This window comes from Eulemur rufifrons, chromosome 7 (assembly GCF_041146395.1).
Source record: "Eulemur rufifrons isolate Redbay chromosome 7, OSU_ERuf_1, whole genome shotgun sequence".
NCBI lineage: Eukaryota > Metazoa > Chordata > Mammalia > Primates > Lemuridae > Eulemur > Eulemur rufifrons.
This window is the reverse complement of record NC_090989.1, coordinates 158,648,383-158,669,249: the sequence shown is the minus strand read 5'-3', so window position 1 is coordinate 158,669,249 and position 20,867 is coordinate 158,648,383. Positions and strand designations below refer to the sequence as shown.

General features: G+C 44.3%; 1 protein-coding gene across 1 annotated transcript in view; it reads right to left on the bottom strand.

Annotated features, from left to right (window-relative positions):
• The window catches only part of CACNA2D3 (calcium voltage-gated channel auxiliary subunit alpha2delta 3), an 850,367-nt gene that overhangs the window by 498,757 nt on the left and 330,743 nt on the right, over window positions 1-20,867 (bottom strand). Inside the window, exon 5 of the mRNA XM_069473712.1 lies at window positions 14,542-14,704. Within this exon, the coding sequence (XP_069329813.1) occupies window positions 14,542-14,704 (163 nt within the window). The remainder of the gene's footprint in view (window positions 1-14,541; window positions 14,705-20,867) is intronic.

The following is a 20,867-nucleotide window of genomic DNA, read 5'->3' as shown; positions in this document are numbered from 1 at the left end:
TGGAAGATAAGGCTCTTTCTGGCACAACCTGAAAGTGTATTACGTGTCTCCTATGACTAAGCTATTTATTAGGAAAAGGAGCCACTTAAAATGGGAAAAACATATTATCTTTGCTGCTGCATTGTCTGGAAAAAGGGGCAAGGCTCAGAACAGACTCCCTGCCATACTGTTCAGAGGTCTGACTTCTTCACCCCCGGTCCACTCTGCTGTGGGGCTGCTAGTCTCTAGATTTTGATGCCATGAAGAGGACCATCCCTGCCTTTCAAATGTGACATTACCAAGAGCATTATGAGACTGTGGAGGACAAATAGAGTGGGAGGGTCACCTGGCCTGGACTGCGTCTGGGCCAGAAGGTGGTCCAGGCCCACTCACATCTCTGTGAACCCGGCTTCATTACAGCTCCTGGCCAAGAGTCACTACTGTTAACACTGGCAGACTGACCCCTAATCCTATAAGCCCCTCCCTGGGGAGCACTTTCTCAGTGATAAACTCAGCTAGTGTGAAAAGACCGGCCTTCACAACATGTTGCAGACTTCATATACGTAGGCATTTCATTTCTCCCCAAATGGCACCCATCTGCCACCTGATGAGAGCTAGCACACGGAGGCCCCTCCCTGCAGGCAGACACTACCGTGCCTTCCGTGAGCAAGTGGCACTTTGGGCCTCCACACCCCTGGAGGTTCTTAGGTTTCCACCTTTATCCCTCAAGTCCTTTTTTTACTCAAGTGACAATGTACCCGGTAATTTCTAACATTAGCTAATAAATATCATTGTCAAATATTTTATGCAGCACCTACATTTAAAGCATGAAGATGGCTTTTCCTGTATAAATAGAAAATAACCATCAAACCCCAATTCCTCTCTCCTTTTTTATTAACTTGAGTGACGCTTGGAAAGGAAAAAAAGGTTGAAAAGTGTCAAAAGATATTTCATCTTGGCAGTTGAAACAACTTCTGGTTGTATCTTCTTCATGGAACTCCTCAGAATGAGCTACAGGGGAAAAGAAGCCCAAAACTCCGGGATGAAATGTGTCAGGATAAGCAGAGAGCATTTCTGGAGTCAGGTTATCAATAACAGCAGCCACGGAAATAACTAGCCGGGTGGTCCAGGTCCCACAGGAGCCGCTTTCGTGAAGAAGATTCCAGGGCTCTGTGTGACCCCATCCCAGAGCTTCTCAGGGAAGCACTTACAGCATGGGCTTCTCTGACAGTGGGGGGAAATCCAGGTGCTCGCTCCTGCTCTCTCCCCGGCATCCCTCACTCCTTTCCTCCGTGACCCTCTGTCTACCACTTCTCTCCAGTCTCCCTTTCCAGTAGCTTCTCCCCACCATGCTGTGGGGATCTGGAGCCGTGAGAAGTCAGCTAGCTCTCACAGAGGCCAGCCAACTTCCCTGGTCTGACAGCCAGCGAGCGGACGGCACGCCAAGCCTGCACTCACAGCCACCCTGCGCCACAGCTTAGTCCTGGCCCTGCACGGGGCAGTGAACAATCCCACCCCTCCCACGCCCCGAGTTAAAAGTTCACATAAAGAACCCTCTGCAGGCCTGGCGCTCCCTGAAAAGGTTCCGCTCAGTACCATGAGGGGAACCTGCCCACTGTGCTTCCTCAGAAGGATACCGGGAAGATCCACCCCCAGAATGACAAGCCCACACACCAGGGCTTCTGGGTGTAGGTGGCTGACCTCTTGCACTAGGATACCTGGGGCAACCCGAGGCTCATTCCCCAGCTGAGCGGGGGCCTGACGCACTGGCGATGAGAAAGCTCCAGAAGCTTCCTCAGCCAGCATCCGAGGGTGTGCAGACTGAGTGGGGGCAGAGCTGAAGGAACAGGAAACCGAGAACAAGGCCAGGCAGCCATGGGGCATCAGGGGAGATGAGACAGAGGCTCCGGGTTCCCCTCGGAGAAGAGGTAGAGCCCCGGGGGTAGAGGAGAAGACACACAGTGGGTACACTGACAAGGGGCTGTGGCCAAGGGAACGCAGCAGTGCCACCCTGGGCGACACTCAGTGCTCACAGCCTGTGTGGCAGGTGCTCATCAGGTACAACGGCACAGGCCTCAGCCCGTGATGCCAGCCTGTCCATCGTGGAGAGGGGCTGGGGTGGACAGGGGCCCTGGGGAGGGGCCTTGGAGCTTTACCTACCAACCACACACGTAGTTTCGATATTTGAACCACCAGCACTGCCACACTGGTGCTTCCTCGCTGAGGTCAGGAAATAGCCAGGGTGACACTCTGATCTGGCTTTGACCAGGCTGACCCAAGAAAATCTTCCCTCATCATCAGTGGGGAGCAGCCTGGGGGCTGGGCTTCTCCCAATCTTCTGCTCTCGAGGAGGCTCTTGTAGCTCACTAAAGCATGGCAGCTAGGACAACAGGCAGACCCAGGTCTGAATTCAGACTTGGACAAGTAATTTAACCTCCTGGAGCCTCAGTCTTCTCATCTGTAAAATGGGGTGAGCAGTCGTAGTACTGAACAATTTGTAAGCCTTCTGATATGCCAGGGATTCATTTTCTCTCTCTCTCATTTAGTCCTCACAACAACTTCATGCATTGAGTTGGATACAGTTATTGAGTACAGAGGTTTATATTTTGCCTGAGATCACACAGCAGGTGAGCAGCCATGCCTCGACTCCAACTCCAGCTGTTTGGCCTCAGAACCCGTCCTCTGACCCAGGAGACTTCATCATCTCCTGCAGCAGGGGCGCTGTGGGTGTCCAAGGAGCCTGCAGATGGAGCTAAGCACGGCGGCTGCTGTCCTAATCATCTGTTGTTATTCCTTGGAAGACAGCAGCATCTTGGCAGATCTTATACTGATACCTGCTGGGTTTTCCCTCAAATAAGAGTGAACAGGATGAAGCTTGTCCATGAGCTCAAACAGTGTTCCTTACATATAAAATGAACAGACAAGTCTTCATTTAAGATATTAACCCTACGTTGTACTACAGAAAACCAGTGACATGAATATCACTCAGCCATTTCTGAGACAGAGTTCACAAAGGAGAGGGCATGGCAAGGAGGCCAAAAGAAAAAAAATGACCATTTGGCATCAGGGAAAAAAAAGTGCTGATGTGGCCCACTTTCAGTACCCCTGCCTCACATGCTCTTTGAAAGAAGGAGAGAGTGTTAGTCAGCTCCAGCTGCCGTAACAAAATATGACAGACCAGTGGTTTAACCAGTAGAAATTTATTTCTGGAGACGAAATCCTAGTGTGGTTTCCCCTGAGCCCTCTCTCCTTGGCTTGCAGACGGCCGCTCTCTCACTGTGTTTATGTGGCCATCTCTCTGTGCACACGCGATCCCTCATGTCCCTTCTTCTTGTAAGGCAACAGTCACATGGGATTAGGGCCAACTCTAAGGACCTCATTTCAACTTAATCACCTCTTTAGAGATCTCCACGTACAGTCACACTCTGAGGTGCTGTGGGTGGGGACTTCACATATGAATTTTGGGGTAGACGCTCTTCAGCCCATAACAGAGAGCACACTGGCCAATAAAAGAATAATAAAACTCCTATAAATTGATCCATTTTAGACATGCAGCTATTACGTGAAGGGAGATATTCTACTCCTAAAGAGCACAGGACACAAATGATCCCCAGACAGGCACACCCACGGTCAGGAGAAAATTAAAGAGATACAAACAGAGAGGATGACTGCCTCCTCTTGAAATCCAAGGAAATGATCCTGGAACATCATAAAACCTTCCTGAGCAAGTACCTCCAGATATTCCTTAAAGTCTGGTTTGTGGAAAAGCAAATTACCACCAGCCAATTATGTGTGAACCTTAAGTAGGCACTGCTGGGTCTGGCCTTTGCTCAGGCTCCCACACCCACAGAGGGAACCCTCCACTCCCTCTCCACTGCTGGCCCGTCACAGGCCCCCCTGGTCCTGGGCCTAGAGCCCCAACCAACGCCCTTCCTCACCTCCTCACCTGGGTCCCGAGGGACCTTGTCCTGCTAGCTCCCTCCTCCCACTCTGCCCTTGAGGGCAGTGAACAGAGGACACGAAACGTCTCTGAGGGTCAGGTCAGGCCCCACCTCCCCGCATCCGGCCTGGGCCTTGAGTGAAGCAGACACAAGAGGACGTGGTGTGCCCACGGAGGTTCAGCTGCTGAGGCTCTGCTTCGAAGCACAAGTGGGAAACCACAGATTTGGAACAGAAAGACATTCACCTCCAGTCTGAGTTTCTCCACGTAAAGTTACGTGCCCTCAATCTCCCTCAGCCATTTTACTCATCTCTAAGATGTGGATTGATCCACCTGCCAAAAGGCAAAGTGACAGTGTGCTGCATCTCTGTGCATATGGACATGTGCAAATACCTACGCGTGCGGGCACGGAGCAGCAGCAGCTGTTGAGGTAGAAACCACGCAGGAATTGTTCTGCTGCCATGCAGTGAGAGGGGAGGAAAGAGAAAAACATCCAAATGTACAGAAATAACGCTCCCACTTAAGAAAGAAGGAAGAAAACAAGAATGGTTGTCCTCTGGAGACTACAAAATGGAGCTGTCCACATCGTGCAGCACATGATGTCTTGAGAAATAGGGAAGGTCAGTCACCAGGTCATTTGTACCAGAAACCCACCCAAAGTATTGGAGGTATGAACTTCTGAATGTCATCTTGAGGAACTGGTGGCCCTGACCAGAGAATATATCTGACAGTGGACATCTCATCCCCAAGGCCTGCCTGTGCTGTTGTCAGACATTCATCGGGCAGCAAAGACCCCTGCATGGAACCCCTGGTCCAGATCCCCTGTGACATGTGTCCCCAGTGCAGGCCAGGCTCCCGGACGTGGCCTGGGACAGGGGGGAAGGCAGAGGAGACCGATTGGTGCACATCCTTGGCTGCATGAACCCTGGGCCTCACCACCTTTAGAGTGTCTACCGAGGCCCAGGAACAGCTGCTTCAAAAAGTCCTCTTGCAAGTCACCTGATACAATGTCAGTGAGAGAACAAAATGAGACTGCACAGCCACTTATTGAGACAAGAAAACCTCACTTCTAATCCCAGTTTCCATTCTGACCCTTGGAAACCCTGACATATTTGTTTCCAAGTGCAGAATGGTCTTCATATTTGAGGCAGGGCATCCCCGTTTCTGGGACATCCATCAGCAGATGGCTGGAGGATCACAGAATCATTTTAGAGGGAAATCATTTCCCTTTTCCCAGGCCAACATTGTTCATCATAAAATAACTACTGCCACCATAAGGACACAATATGACACTTAACACAATCTCTTACAAAGGCAGCATCCACACTGACTGCCATAAACAACTCACTCCATAGTCATCCTGCCTGTGACAAAACTATTGCCAACAATTTTCACCACAAAGTAGAGAGAACTATCACCTGGGAAGCCATTAACAATTTACATGCAGATATATTTCCTTTTACGAGATAGCTGTGTCCCCTGAAAAACTACTTGCAGATACGTAGCTTTGTAAATCAAGTTCTTTTGTTCTTTCATTTTTAATTACTAAAAACGTAATGCATGTTCCTTGTAAAACATTCAAACTGAATAGGAAGGGGGAAGGTAGAAAGCAAGCACTATTCATTTCCTGAACATCCCTCCAGTAATATGCTGCATATACAACCACTTACAGGCAAACACACACACTCACACATGTATTTTACTATGCATTTCCTCAAAGCGTTCTCTTCTGCATCTCCATCGCTTATTTCTGCACCTTTGAGACCCTTCCCCTGAGCACATGAGCTCCAGCTCAGCAGTCCCCAGGCCCCAGGGAACACACATGCCTTTTGAGATGTTAATGGTTGCTCCATGATAAAAGGATGCCATAATCAAGTAAGTTAGGGAAAAGCTGACTCATAATTAAACAGCTTTCTCTACAGTAGGAACTTGTATTCCTTGAACATCTCACGTATACAATGGATTGCCAAAAGTGACAGATTCTACACAGCGTCTCCCTCCCTTATTCCATCCCAAAACATTTTGCCAGGGAGCATTTATCAGTATCTCATGTGATGTGTTTTCTCTCACTGCAATATCTCCTGCCTCTCCCCATGCCCCAGATCTTGGTTTAATTATCACCTACTCATCTTTCAGATGGCAGCTGAGCTTGTCTTCCCTAGGAAGACGTCCCCAGACCCTGACCACTCCCCTCTTGCATTCAGCTCCAGCTGAGTTGCTCTAGGGCATCCTCTCGTACCACAGCCCTGTCCTCCACACCGCACACCCTCCTGGGGGCATCACACACTCAGCTGTGTGGTTACTGCCCGGCTGCTTCCCTATGGACCTGTCGGCTCCACGAGAACATGGGCAGAGCCTGCCCATTCCTCACCACAGCCCCTCACGCTACAGGGACACACGAGAGGTGCTCCATGCATGTTTACTAAGTCAAGAGATGACGGTGTGTCCCACAGAAACCCGGCTCTGCACGTGCCACTCCAGTTGCTCCAGTAGAGGGACTCACATCTCCTAAACACATGGCGGTGAACTTTCTGGTGAGGAGAAGAGGCTTCTTGCATTATGAATCATTACCTCCTTACCCACTTGTCTTGTACATATTTTGGAATGGCAGGTTTGCAGGATTAAATATGGAACCATCTCATCTCCGACAGAAATATCCCCAACGTGTGAGCAGTTGGTACCCATTGGCATTCTGATGCAGAATTTGCTTTACATTTTTAAAATGACTTTTTGCTGCAACATTATTTTGATAAAGGGAAGAGATTGGAAGTGTTTATGTAAAATAAGACTAGTTTTCATTTGTGATGGATTTTCACATGCTGAGAAGAAAATAGCACGATTTGACAAAAACAGGGCCTTCCATTTGTGGCACGTATAAAGTGTGCGTGTAAACAGGCATGACACAGCTAGCTGAATTCTCAGCACAGCCATGGGGGTGGGGGATACTGTGGCATGTAGGACACAGTATAGAGAGGCAGTGTACCCCAGGGGTTCTGAAGTCAAAGCATCGGGTTCACTTGTTGACTCATACCCTTTGCTAACTGAGGAATTCTGAGCAAGTCTCTAAGCCTCAGTTTTCTCTCATGTAAAATGGGAATAATAATGGTTCCTACTTCACTGAGTTGTGGGGATTGTACTGCATTAGATCACATTAGATCATAGCCTGGCATACAGTAAGCACCATATAAATATTACCTGAAGGAAGAAAACTAGCAGAGGGAGGCAGCAGTTGACTAATGCCCAGGTGAGTGTTTCCAAGGACAATGGGCAGAGAGTGTGTTCTGGACAGAAGTTTCTGTCAGCTTGGAGTTGGGAAGAACAAAAGAGTGTGAGAAGTGAAAAAGAAGATATCCTTCATGCCCCTGCCAAGACCAGAACCACCAAACAGCTGAGGGCCCCCAGGCCCCTCTGAGAGCCCTGGTTCCAGGCAAAATGAAAGCAAAGAGCGTTATCTGAAGCCCTGCAGAATTTAATTGATAATGACACCAGGGGTCTCGGCAGCCAGGTGACCCGAGCAGTAGGACATAGACGCACAAAGGCTCCCCGTGTCCCAGCATGATGAGCGCGCGGAGGCCAGGTGCAGGGATCAGAGACCGGGCACCCTGTCGAAGTGCTCACAGTCCTCCAGCCTTGTGCTCTGGTTCCCTGCTGTTCTCTGTTCATGGACTTGCTTGATGTACAACTGCAGTGATTCAAGGGTTCCCAAAGTGCAGGAGAAAAAAAAATGTTACCTGGTCCAGTGCCAGAGATATTCCCAGGCATGCACCATGCCACTGTGGGCTTCACTATCATCCTTCTTAGAACAATACTAGCGGTCCAGACTCTCAGTAAGCTTTCGCCACACAGTAGCCACAGTCTGAAATGCTTAACATGCACTTTCATTTAATCCTCATAAACCCCACAAGATAGGTATTATCGTGATGTCTATTGCACAGAGAAGCGTGCATCATCGTCTGAGCCCTTTGGGAGGGAGGCCAGCACCAAGGCAACAAGGACATATTATACTCCCCTTCAGACCACACGCCCTGGCTCGTGCTGCCCAGGAGGCCGGGGCCACCGACAAGTCTCTGCTGTGCCTCTTAAATCCTGGAGACCCAGCCTGCATTTCCTCAGCAAAGCAGTCCCTTTCTCACACGTAGGGACCTGTGGCATATCTGGTTGGTTGAGTAAGCCCAGGGACAGTGGCTCTTAATCTATTTTCCCCACTGGGACACACTATTGTCACTGGAGGCTGCAACACTCACTGCTGCAATTTCCAAGGTGCTGAAGGTAGTTCCACCCTCTTCCTCCCAGTCAAAACACAGATCAGACAGCAAGTGCTTAAGAGTGATGCTATCATAGGAATGACCTTGAATCCTCTCAAAGTCATTTAAAAAAAAAAAGGAAATCACATATATACTCTGGCTCTCCACCATTACTGTGACATTTCACAAATGCCGGGACACCAGGGTGAAATAAAACGCTGTTAGCAATCCCCCCTGCTCTCCCACTCTCCTTTAGTGCTGCCGGGCCCTCCTTTCAGAATTCCTCTAGCCTAGGTTCTGCCCCCATCCAACTGCAAGACCCTGTCTTGCTTTCTATTCCTTTGGAAAAAGAGATTAAAAATACAAATTTAAAAATTCTGAAAGTAAATAGTATTGCCTCATTAGGCATACATCTAAAATTACTGTCTTCAAAAACAAATAAACATTCAAATACAAGTAGGATTGACAGAAAAAACAAGCAAAAACAAACAACAAGAAGGAAAAACACCGTTGTTGATGACCTGTAGTAAGTGGACTCAGTCTAATTCAACACCATCCGTGGAAGATCTTTTCCATTCCAGGTCCTCCACTAGGTTCCCAAGGGATAAAAAAAATCACAGCCCCTGGCCCAAATTCAAGGGCTAAGAGCCCAGTGAGAAACACACAAACACATAAACCCACTACACGATGTGATGAATACTTTAACAGACCAAGCACTGTGGGGCATCGCGAGCGGGAGGGGGTGGTTCTGGAGAGGAGGGCTGGGGCCAGAGGGAAAGACAGAGCAGCTGCTGCGCTGGGCTCTAAGGACAGGACAGGCCTTTCCAGAGGGTAGAGGGAAAGCACCCTCGACTGGAGGTCAGAGCCTAAGCAGGGGATGTTCAGGGAATCTAGAGTCCCCAGATCTGGCATGACCAGGAAGAGGAGGAATGGGATAGCCAGGAAAAGAGGGAAGAAAACTGGAATCAGCTTGTAAGCACGCTTGTATTTGATTCTACACGCATTGCTGAAGGGAAGGCGGTCTGGGCATCCCCTGCAGGTTTTTGGCAGGGCAGCAAGGGGAGCCCATCTGGCTTGCAGGGAGCTGGAGGCTGGTTTGGAGTAGAGAGTCAGTGTGTACCGAGTGCCTCTCCTTCCCCTCCCCTGCTGCACCTTCCTTTAATGCTCAAAATGACACTTTACACCTTACAGATGAGGAAAGGAGGCCCCAGGAGTGAAATGCTTTTCCCAGTCCACCATGCCGGTACTCACAGCACTGGCTGCAAGTCCAGGCCTGCCACTCCCCAAAGATTTCCCTGATGCTCCAGGGAGAGCCCCACAATAGAGCAGGACAGAGAGATCGTCGGGACTGCACAGGGTAGCTGCTGGGAAGAAAGGGGACTGGGGGACAAGAACAGTGTTGCAGGGAGCCTTAGGCAGGTTGTATAAACTCCTTTCCCACTTGCATTTTGGGGAACAATCACTTGGCACGTAAAGTGATGCCTTTTGAGTTTTACTCCATGTAATGTCCCTGCACTCAACTCTAGAACAGAGGCTATGGAGGATGGTGGTCCCCACTGCTGCCTATAACATGTAGGGTCGCTGTCAATGAGATAATGCAGTTAAAGTGTTCAGTACAGAGCATGGTTCTTGGTAAGTAATCTGCGTATCCATCCATCCATCCACCCATTCATTCATTCATGAAGTGCAACTTCTAGGCTAAACATGAGGCTAGCATAGGGTTGAGGGGCCATAAAGGGCCACATGATATCCTCCCTCCATGAGCACATACAGACACAAACCTATGCACACACACATACACATCTATGCAGATCTATGTTTATGTGCACATACATGCATTCAGAAGTGTGAAGGAATTGCCAGTAGAACTTAAACCCTGTCACTCAACCTGTGAATTTTAAGTCATAGATAGTTATTCTGTGATATAAAAATATCATTTACAACCTAGAAGAGAAAATCTATGAGTACTTTGGGATGACAACTGTGGAATCACTTCGGTGGCACTATCTTGTGTGTGTCTTGCCAAACGCCTTAGTCCTGTTGCACTCACACTGCTGGAACAAGGGCTCCTGAAAACCAGATACAGCTTGGGGGAGTTCCCTGGGCCTTGGTGAGGACTGCAGCTTCCTGAAGGTCTTCCTCTGGGGTCGAAGCAGTGTGCTCTGGCCTACTTCCTCTGACCTGGACTCCCAATTCCAACATATGGCCATATCACCACCACGTTCAGTCAGGGCTGGGACACAGACATGGACGCAAGATTCTAGCCTACTCCAAATGCTCAGAACCCAAGGAGAAAAACCATTTAGAGTTGGAATTTGTTTTTAACATCCTGGGGTTAGTCACTCTTGCTCACTTGTGCACACGTGCTCCCTCTCTCTCTCTCCCTCTCCCACATACATACACACACACATGCAAATGGAAAAGAAACAAAAGAGAAAGCAGAAAATTTTAAACAGCTTTTTAAAAGGTTCATGAGACTTCTTGCACATCAAATGGCTCTTGAAAAACAACATTTTAATGATTTCCGTGTAAACAAATCAGAAACATATGGATTAAATTTCCCTTCAAATATACACGTGTAATTAAGGGGAAAAGTGCTTGGCAAAATGCATGTTGCATTTTATCAAACCCAACATTTGAAAACTAGGTTCAGACATCTGACAAATCCAGATCCAGCGATCCTTCCCATCCCTACGGCAGCACACACTCCGCTTCCAAGCAGGGGGCCCAATCCGCCTCTCCGGACTTTTGCCCTTTCCTTGGGCTTTTTAGAGGAAACTATCAGATTGTAACAGACAGATTGATTTGGGGGGCTTTGCAATGGTGGCTACGGGTCTTCCTTTTCCTGGAGCTCTTTTCATTTTCAGGGGCTAGACCCCCAAGAAAGGCATAGCCTTGCAGCCCGGTCTCAGCCAGATGTGGAAGATGAAGGAGTGGTCTAGGCTGTGTCTTGCAGTTCACACCTCCCCCTCACCGTAATACATAACATGTGAACAGGTATGTGTGTGTCTATGTACCTGTGTTTGTGTATATATAAATTTTATACCACTTCAGCCTAGAAAGTATTTAAAAAAGAGTTCACCTTTATCTGAATCCTCTGCCAGATCACAGCAGTTCTCACAAAAGCATCCTGCCCCATGCTTTCCCCATAGGGGATATGAAGTCGTTTACAGCATTAAGGTATCGGCCACTGGTCTTCAAAGTCTCCTGGATAGTAAGACTGCTGGGGATGCCAGAGCAGCCACTCAGTGAATGTCTGTTGAAGAGGTTTCATGAAAACACTGCTGTATCAGGCACCCTGAGGACCCCAGGATGCATCTCTAAAGACTAGGATTATGGCTCTTGGAGTTCCCATGGGCACAGCTTGCCCACATGTCGCCAGCTCTGAAGCTTCAGTCTCTCTCAGTGCATTAGAGAAAGACACCTGGAGCACAGAGGAAGGCGCTGACTCGGCTGCACAGCCTGACTGCAAGGCCCAGCCGAGCAGGCGGAGAGCACACTGCAGAGAGCAGGTGGAGTCCACCAGCCAGTTTCTTCTAGAACCAGAAATGATGCCCAAGAACACAGCACACAGCAGCTCCTGAGCAGGTTATCAAACCACACTACTACGTGTATCCACGGGAGGTCTGGATGCCAGGAGAGAATGACCTTGTATTGGTTTTCTTTGTTGGGAGCAAGATTTCCAACCCAGAAACAACATGGAACAACATAACCAGTGACCAAGTTCTGAGCATGTGTTTTGAGTACATGTCATCAATAACGAGATCTGAGCTGGAGGGCCTTCTAAACATGAAATATATTTCTGCAGTATGGAAAGAAAAAAGACTGTTTGGGGCTGCTTTGAATTAGGTAGAGTGGAGACAGGAATTTGCCTGAAGTGCCTGCCCCTCTCCCGTGAGCAGACACCGCCTGGCTGAGAAAAGATAGAGCACCTGGCTGACCCACGCCCCACGTCTGTGCCCCACGCCTGAGGCTGGGGGATGACGATGGAGTCTGGCCACGGGTGGTAGGCAGACCCCACGAGGGCTGCTGAGAATGACCTTAAATGTCATTATCTATCTCCCATAGCTCAAGAAATCTGATTATCCATTAAGATTCTGCCTAGAGATTCTCATGAGAACGATTCTACACCCTGTGTGATCAATGGTGTCTCCCTTACGTGTCGCCACCATCAAAAGGTACAATCACACAATTTAAAGCCCAAGGTGCAATTAAATCTCTGTAATGGTGCTAATGGCTCAAGCAAGCTTGAAGCAGCTGTCATACTTTAAAAGATCATTCTGGCTTGTTATATATCTGAAATCGCTCTGTAAAATCTCATCACTTTTTCATCTTCAGTTGAGAATGTTTTTAATGCTAAGAAGATGGCTGTCTTCCAGCCACACTGCACAAAAGGGAGACATTTCATTTGGGACTTCATCAGCTGCAAGGTCATCTCAGAGGAATAAACTCTGCCCAATAAAGCCAAGCTCAGTCCTCCAAGGCTTGGTGCCACTTGTTCCCTAAGGAAGAGTCCAAAGTAAAGATTAGGTCACAGGAGGCGGCCCGGTCCAGAGCTCCCTGGGAGTAGTTTAGACTGGCATCACTTTCTCTAAGAGGGAGAAAGAAAAAAGGCAAAGTTGTGTCTCTGCCCACATGAACAACTGGAGAGTCCCACCGTCACTAGCACTCCCGCTGTCCCCGGACTGTCCATGCTGCAGCCCATACGTGACACACCGTGTTCTAATGACCTCACTACCTGTCTGCTCCCCGACTAAACTGTGAAGCCATTGAGGGAGGGGCTGTGTCTGGTTTACCACAGGACCCCCAATAACCATCAGAAAAGATAATGAATGGGGTCCTGCCTCCACCAAGCCTCAAGGGTGGGCAATAGAGAGCCCAGGAAAGGGAGAGACTGGGTATGCCACCACAAAGAACAGCCACGAGGAAAATGTTTCAGAGACAGTGAGTTGGAGCTCTTTAATCACTGACCAAGCTCCTTAAACAGTGACCTAGAACAATTTAGAAGCGCAGTTTATCTTCATGTTATTTCCCAATAGTAACGATGACAGCCCAGACTCACTGATGGCTGTCCCATGCCGCTGCCGTGCTAAGGGCTCCACACACACCATTGCATATCCTCTCATAACCCTCTGAGGTGCAGTACCTTTATCCCTAAAGAGGGAAACTGAAGCTTGGAAGGCAAAGCTGCCTGCTGAGGACCACACAGCCCACAGGGGGATAGCAGGCTTCACATCAACATCCCTTGCTCTTCACTGTTGCAACCTCGAACATGATTCTGAAACAGATGCTGTGACAGAAACTGGCCCAATACCTTTGAAACCTTGATGGCAGACAATGGGGCATGTTTTTTACTTGTCCCATGTAAAAAATGCCATGACTTTCTGATTTACTTTTCCAGGAGGATAGTGCTTTTTTTTTTTTTTTTTTTTGGAGCCTCTCAGGTATGGCAAAGTAGAGCAAACTCCTACTCAATAATGATAGGGTGAAGATATAGACAACTTCAATCCTTCCTAAACATCATCTCAGTTAGTCCTCACAACCACCCCATGAGGCAGACATGATTATTATTCACATCACTGAGACGAGGAAACTAAGACCTAAAAAGATGAGGTGACACACCAAGGTCACAGACAAAAAGAGGTGGAACTCAGGGTCTAGCCAGAGGCCATCTGATGTCAGAGCCCAGTCCTTGGCCACCATAATCCCAGTTGGAATGGACAGATGGGAATTTTGGGAAAAGAACTCTACTGTCTACATGAAGACTAGATTTGAGGTATAAAGTCCTGGAAATAGGGAATTCGTTAATGTCCATGGTGCTCTGTGCTCTGAGAAAAGACCAAAACTGATTCCATTGCAACCCAGGAGCTCCCCAACCCTTAAATACCATTCCAGGGAATAGAGGAAGGAAAGAAAGAGGTTACATCAGGGGTCAGCAAACGATGCCTGCAGGTTAAAGCCAGCCACCTCTTTTCATAGATAAAAAATTTAAGTGACACACAGCAACACCCACTGATGTCACATATTGTCTACAGCTGCTTTTGTGCCCGAATAGCAGAGCTGAGTAGTTGCAGGAGAGACTGTATGGCTGGCAAAGCCTGAGATATTTACTATGTGGCCCTTTACAGAAAAGGTTTGCCAACCCCTGGCCTGCATGTCAGAGAGCTTAATGTATAATAAACACCAATTGGAGAAACAGCAAGCCCAGAATCTCCAGGCAGAACAGGTACACCCTTCACCTATCCAGCTGATGCTTGACACATTCAGCTTGTAATTGTGCTTTAAAAAGAAAAAAAAACTATCCCAAACCAGCCAGCCCCTGCTTCTCAAACCCCCTACTCTTTACCCTCTAAAAGGAGCAGCGGCCCGGAGTCTTACCTTTGTTGTACATGTTTGTTGGCACTTGGACGTCACTCAGACTGATATTCACAGGCAAATTATTAAAATGGTCATTTGGGGCTAAGATGAATTCCTTTCCCAGCTCCAAAAAATTCCCGTCTTTGTCCCTTTCATTTATCAGCACAGCATTGAAGTATTCATACTGAAAGAGAAAGTCAAAAAATATTACATGCAGCTGAGGGCAGAGGGCTGTGACCTCAGACAGTCCCAGGCACAGGCCACATGCTGTCCCTACGTTTGTGGACCCTGATCTGCTCACATAATCTCTGAGTCTTATGTACTGTCTATGGCTGCTTTTACACAGGTGTGATAGCATTACATAAGTATTTGACAATGTCATTAAATATTCTTGGAAAACATAAACTCAAGGGGCAACACGGTATTTCCTTATGTGAATATAGAGAAAATTTCCCTAAAAACATTTTAATTCTTTAAATTTTGGAAAGAGACCATGCCACTAGCAGCCTATATTTAAGTTAAAGGAGGCCGAAAATACACAAAAGATAACAAGTAAATATATAACATGTCAGACATCATACTTGCTCTGGAAAAATAATACAACAGTAAGGCGAAGAGCAGAAGCAGAAGGGCTGTGTGTTTATATATGGTGCTCGGGGCAGGTCTCACCGCTACAGTGACACCTGCATCCAGACTGAATGAGGGGAGGAAGCCAGTGGTGACGGCATCTGGGGCAAGTGTCCCAAACAGAGAGGACAGCAAGGGAAAAGGCCCTGAGAAGGGCACGTGCTGGCACATTTTACAAATGGCTGTATCATCAGCTGACACATACAGAAGGCTTGCTTCATGTCAGAAATTATTCCACGGGCTTTTCATGTGTTATCTCACTTGATCTCTTAATGTTATGGAGTACACTTATGAATATTCTTACTTTGCAAGTGAAGAAACCGAGGTGTAAAGAATTCACGCACCCTGCCAAACATTCCACAGCTGGATCAGCACGGCCAGAGTCCAGACACAGGCAGTCTATCTCCAGAGTCTGCACTCACCTCCACTGTGCACGGCGGCCAGTGGGTGGAATAACAGAATCTTGAAACGACTATGTTGATATGAAGGGGACTAATGGGAAAAGTGGATAACATGCAGGAACAGATGTAACATAAGCAGAGAGATGGAGAGTGTATGAAAGAATCAATAATAAATGCAAGAAATAAAAAACACTGTAATGGAAATGAAGAATCCCTTTGATGGCTCATCAGTAGACTGGACACAGCTTGAAGATATGTTAATAGAAACTTCCCAAACTGAAAAGCAAAGAGAAGAGAACAAAAGGATCAGAATATCCAAGAACTGTGGGACAATTATGAAAGGTGTAACATATGTGCAATGGGAATACCAGATGGAGAAGAAAGAGACAAGGAAATTGAAGAAATATTTGAAATAATAGTGGCTGAGAATTTCCCAAAATTAATCACAAACACAAAAGTGCAGATCCAGGAAGCTCAGAGAACTCCAAGCAAAATGAATATTACAAAAATCTACACCTACACATATCATATTCCAACTGCAAAAAATCAAAGATAAAGAGAAAATCTTGAAAGAAGCAGGGGAAAGCGGGGGGTAGATCTTACCTACAGAGGAGTAAGGAAAAGGATTACATCAGACTTCTCCTCAGAAACTATTAATATGTAAGCAAGAAGAGAACGGAGAGAAATACTTAAAGTGCTCAAAGAAAAAAAATCCATCAACCCAGAATTCTGTATCTAGTGAAATGATCCTTTGCAAGTGAAAAAATAAAAAAATAAAAACCTTCTCAGACAGACAAAAATGAGGGAATCTGCTGCCAACAGACCTGCCATGCAAGAAATGTTAAAAGTTCTTAAGAGAGAAGGAAAATTATATAGGTCAGAAACTCTTATCCACATAAAGAAAAGAGTGTTAGAGTAGGAATAAATGAAGGTAAAATAAAATACTTAATTTTTCATATTCTTAACTGATCTAACATATAATAGCTTGTTCAAAATAATAATGGTAACCAATTATTGGGTGATTATAGTCTGTGAATAAGTGAAATGAATGACAGCAAAGAGAGGAATGGGAAATACTTTGTGCTATGATTTGAATGTGTCCCCTCTGAAATTCAGGTGTTGCCAATATGAGGGCATTAAGTTGTGGGGTCATTGGAGGTGATCAGGCCATGAGGGTTCCTCCCTCATGAATGGGATTAGATGTCCTCATATAAGGGCTTGACAGAGCAAGTTCATCCCTTTTGCCATTCTGGCTTCTGCCACGTGAGAAAACGGCATTCCTCCCCTCCAGAGGATGCAGCACCACAGTGCCGGCTTGGCAGCAGAAAGCAGCCCTCACTGGACACCAAACAGGCTGGTGCCTTGATCCTGGGCTCCCTAGCCTCCAGAACTGTGAAAAAATAAAAAATTTCTGTTCTTTATAAATTACTCAGTCTCGGGTATTCTGTCATAGCAGCACAAGTTAAGACACTCCGTTATAGGATACCTACTCTACCCATGAAGTGTGACAGGGTCATTTGAAAATGGACTTAAATCAGTTGTAAATGTATACTACAAACTCTAGGGCAACTACTAAAATAATTTTAAAAGGAAGTACCATTTATATGCCAAGAGAGGAGTGAAAATTAAGTCACATAACATGCTCACTTAAAATAACAGAAGGTAAAAAGTAGAAGACAAAAAAAGAAAAAACAAGGACAATAAACAGAATATTATTATAATTATGGTACATATTAATCCAACTATATCAATAATCCCTTAAATGTGAATGGTCTAAATACATCAATTAAAAGACAGAGTGGATTAAAAAAAAAAAAAAAAGACCCACAGGCAACCTACTTTAAACATAAAGACACAGATATATTAAAAGTAAAGGGATGGAGAAAGATATATCATGCTAACATTAATCAAAAGAAAGCCAGAATAGGTATTTTAATTTCAGACAAAGAAAATTTCAATGTAAGGAAAATTAGGGAATAAGATGTGTATTACTTAATGATAAAGAGGTCAGCTCCCCAAGAAGACATAGCAATCCTTAAATTGTAGGCACCTAGGAAAAGAGTGTTAAAATATATGAAGCAAAGACTGATAAAACTGCGAGGATAATTAGATGAATCTGCTATTGTAGTTGAAGAATTCAACATATCTACCCCTGTATCAGTAATTGACAGACTCAGGAGGCAAAAAATTGGTAAAAATATAGTTGAACTGAATGGCATCATCAACTGAGTCTAATTTACATTTATTTATAGGATACTTCATCCAACAAGAGCAGAACACACATTCTTCTCAAGCATGTAAAGATGTTTGCTTGGAACACACACCAAGATAGACCACATTCTCAGCCATAAAACACACCTCTACAGATTTAAAAGAATACAAATCATATAAAGTATGCTCTCAGATCACAATGAAATTGAACTCAAAATCAATAACAAAAAGATAGCTGAAAAGTCCCAAAATATTTGGAGATCCAACAACATACTTTTAAATAACACATGGATCAAAGAAAAAGTCTCAAGAGGAATGCTAATCTAAATGAAAATACAATTTATCAAAATTGTGGATGCAGCAAAAGCTGCTTAAAAGGAAATTTGTAGCACTGAACACACATGGATTAGAAGAGCAAAAAGATCTAGAATCAATCATCCAAGCTTCAACTTTGGGAAAGTAGAAAAAGAAGAGCATATTAAATCCAAAGTAAGCAGAAGAAATGAAATAATATATTTTTAATTTGCAAAGCAAAAAAATCAATGAAACTTGAAAACAGGAAGTCAATAGAAAAAAAATCAATGAAAACAAAAGTTTGGACTTTTACAAGATTTATTATAGTGAAAAGATACAAAGCAAAATCAGCAAAGGGAAGAGGAACATGAGGTGAAGTCCAGAGTACTCCAGGCACAAGCTTCCAATAGTTCTGTCCCAGTGTAATCAGACCTGTTGTACTTAATTCTTCCAGTAATGAATTGAAACAACACATTTGAAATGCTGTCTGCCAGGGAGGCTCAAGAGAGACTCAGTGCTCAGAATTTATATTGGGGGTTGGTCGTGTAGCAACTCTATTTATTTAATGCCAGCTTAACGTAGTTGACATTTATAGAACTCCACACCTAACAACTCCAGGGCACACTTTCTTTTCCAGAGCATACACTGTCTGGGCCATTAAGTCTCAATAAATCTGAAATGACTGAAATCCACATAGTATGTTCACTGATAATAACAGGCTAAATTTATAAATTAATATATGATATTGGTATAAAAATATTGATATCTAGATATCCAATAAAAGATTATCTGGAAATGTCCTAAAGATTTAGAAATTAAACAACATACTTCTTAGTAATATACATGTCAATGAAGAAAATGATATAGGAAGTTGAAAAATCTTTTGAAATTAATCATAATAAAAACAACATATTGTCTGGATGTGGTGGCTCACGCCTGTAATCCTAGAACTTTGGGAGGCTGAGGCAGGAGGGTTGCTTGAGGCCAGAAGTTCAAGACCAGCCTGAGCAAGAGGGAGACTCCATCTCCATAAAAAATAGAAAAATTAGCCAGGCATGGTGGTATAAGCCCATAGCCCCAGTTACTCTGGAGGATGAGGCAGGAGGATTGTTTGAGCCCAGGAGTTGGAGGTTGCAGTGAACTATGACGCCACTAGCCTGGGCAACAGAGCAAACCTTGTCTCAAAAAACAAAACAAAATGAAACAAAACGAAAAACTACACATCAATATTCCTCATGAACCTGGACACAAATATCTTAAAATATTAAATGAAATGAAATCTACCTATAATTAAAAGGATAATACATTATGACCAAGTTGGTTAATCCCAGGAATTCAAGGTTGGTTTTAACATTTGAAAAATCAATCAACATAATTTACTACATTAGCAGAACAGAGAAGAAAAATCATATGATGCAGAAAAAGTATTTGATAAAATTCAATTATTGTTCATCATAAAAATGTTTGGAAAATTAGAAATAGGAAAAAGTGTTCTCAACCTGATAAAGAACATTTATTAAAAACCTGCAGCTAACATTCTATTGATAAAGAAGCACTGAATGTTTTCCTCTAAGATCAGGAACAAGGCAAGGATATCTTACCAATTCTATTCAGTATTGTATTGGTGGTCCTGGAAAATATAGTCAGATGAATAAATCAATAAAACATATTGAAATTAGAAAGGAAAAAGTTATCTTTATTTGCAGACAATATGATTGTCTATATAGAAAATCCTAAGGAATCCACACAATATACCAACATATGTAATGTACTAAAAAATTATTATAATTTTTTTAAGAGTTGGCAAGGTCATAGAATACAAAACAAATATTAAAAAATCTATTGCATTTTAATATACTAACAAAGAACAACTGGAAATTAAAATTGAAAATAATAGCACTTACAATGGCATAAAGCATGAAATATTTAGATATAAACTTTTAAAAATACGTGCTATGCCTGTAAACTACAAAATACTACCAACTACAAAATATTGCTGTTTGAAATTTAAGACATACATAAAGGGAAAGAGATAATTTGTTCAAGAATTGGAAAGTTCTTCCCAAACTGATCTATATCAATGAAATCCCAATCAAAATCTCAACAGGCTTTTTGTAGAAATTGCCAAGTTGATTTTAAATTTTATACGGAAATGAAAAGGATTTCAATTTCTAGAATAATTTTTAAAAAGAAGAAAAAAGTCCAAGGACTTACATTTCCTGATTTTAAGCCTTCCTCTAAATCTCGTTAATCAAAACAGTGTGGTATTGGCATTAGAATAGACAAACATGTCACTGGAACAGAAGAGTCCAGAAATAAAGCTGGACATACACAGTCAACTGATTTTCAATAAAGAAGTCTAGATAATTCAATGGGAAAAGTATTATGTTTTCAACAAACTGTGCTGGATCAAATGATGAAAGATATGAAAACTACATTCTCAATCCCTAACTCACATCATATACATATTAATTGAAGATGGATAATAGACTTAAGCATAAAAACTACATCTGTAATGCTTCTAGAAAAAAGGTGATGAATACTTTTGTGGCCTTCAGGCGGGCATTGATTTCTTAAGATACAAAATGCACTTATAATTTTAAAAATTGATAATTTGAAAGTTATGAAAATTCAAAACTTCTGGTCATCAAAATCACTGTCAATGAAACAAATAGGAAAGCTACTGTTGAGGACAAAGTATTCATAATATACACATCTGACAAATGACTGATACCCAGAATACATAGTGAACTACTATAACTCAACTTAAAACACCAATCTCAATATGGGCAAAAGATCTGAACAGACACCTTA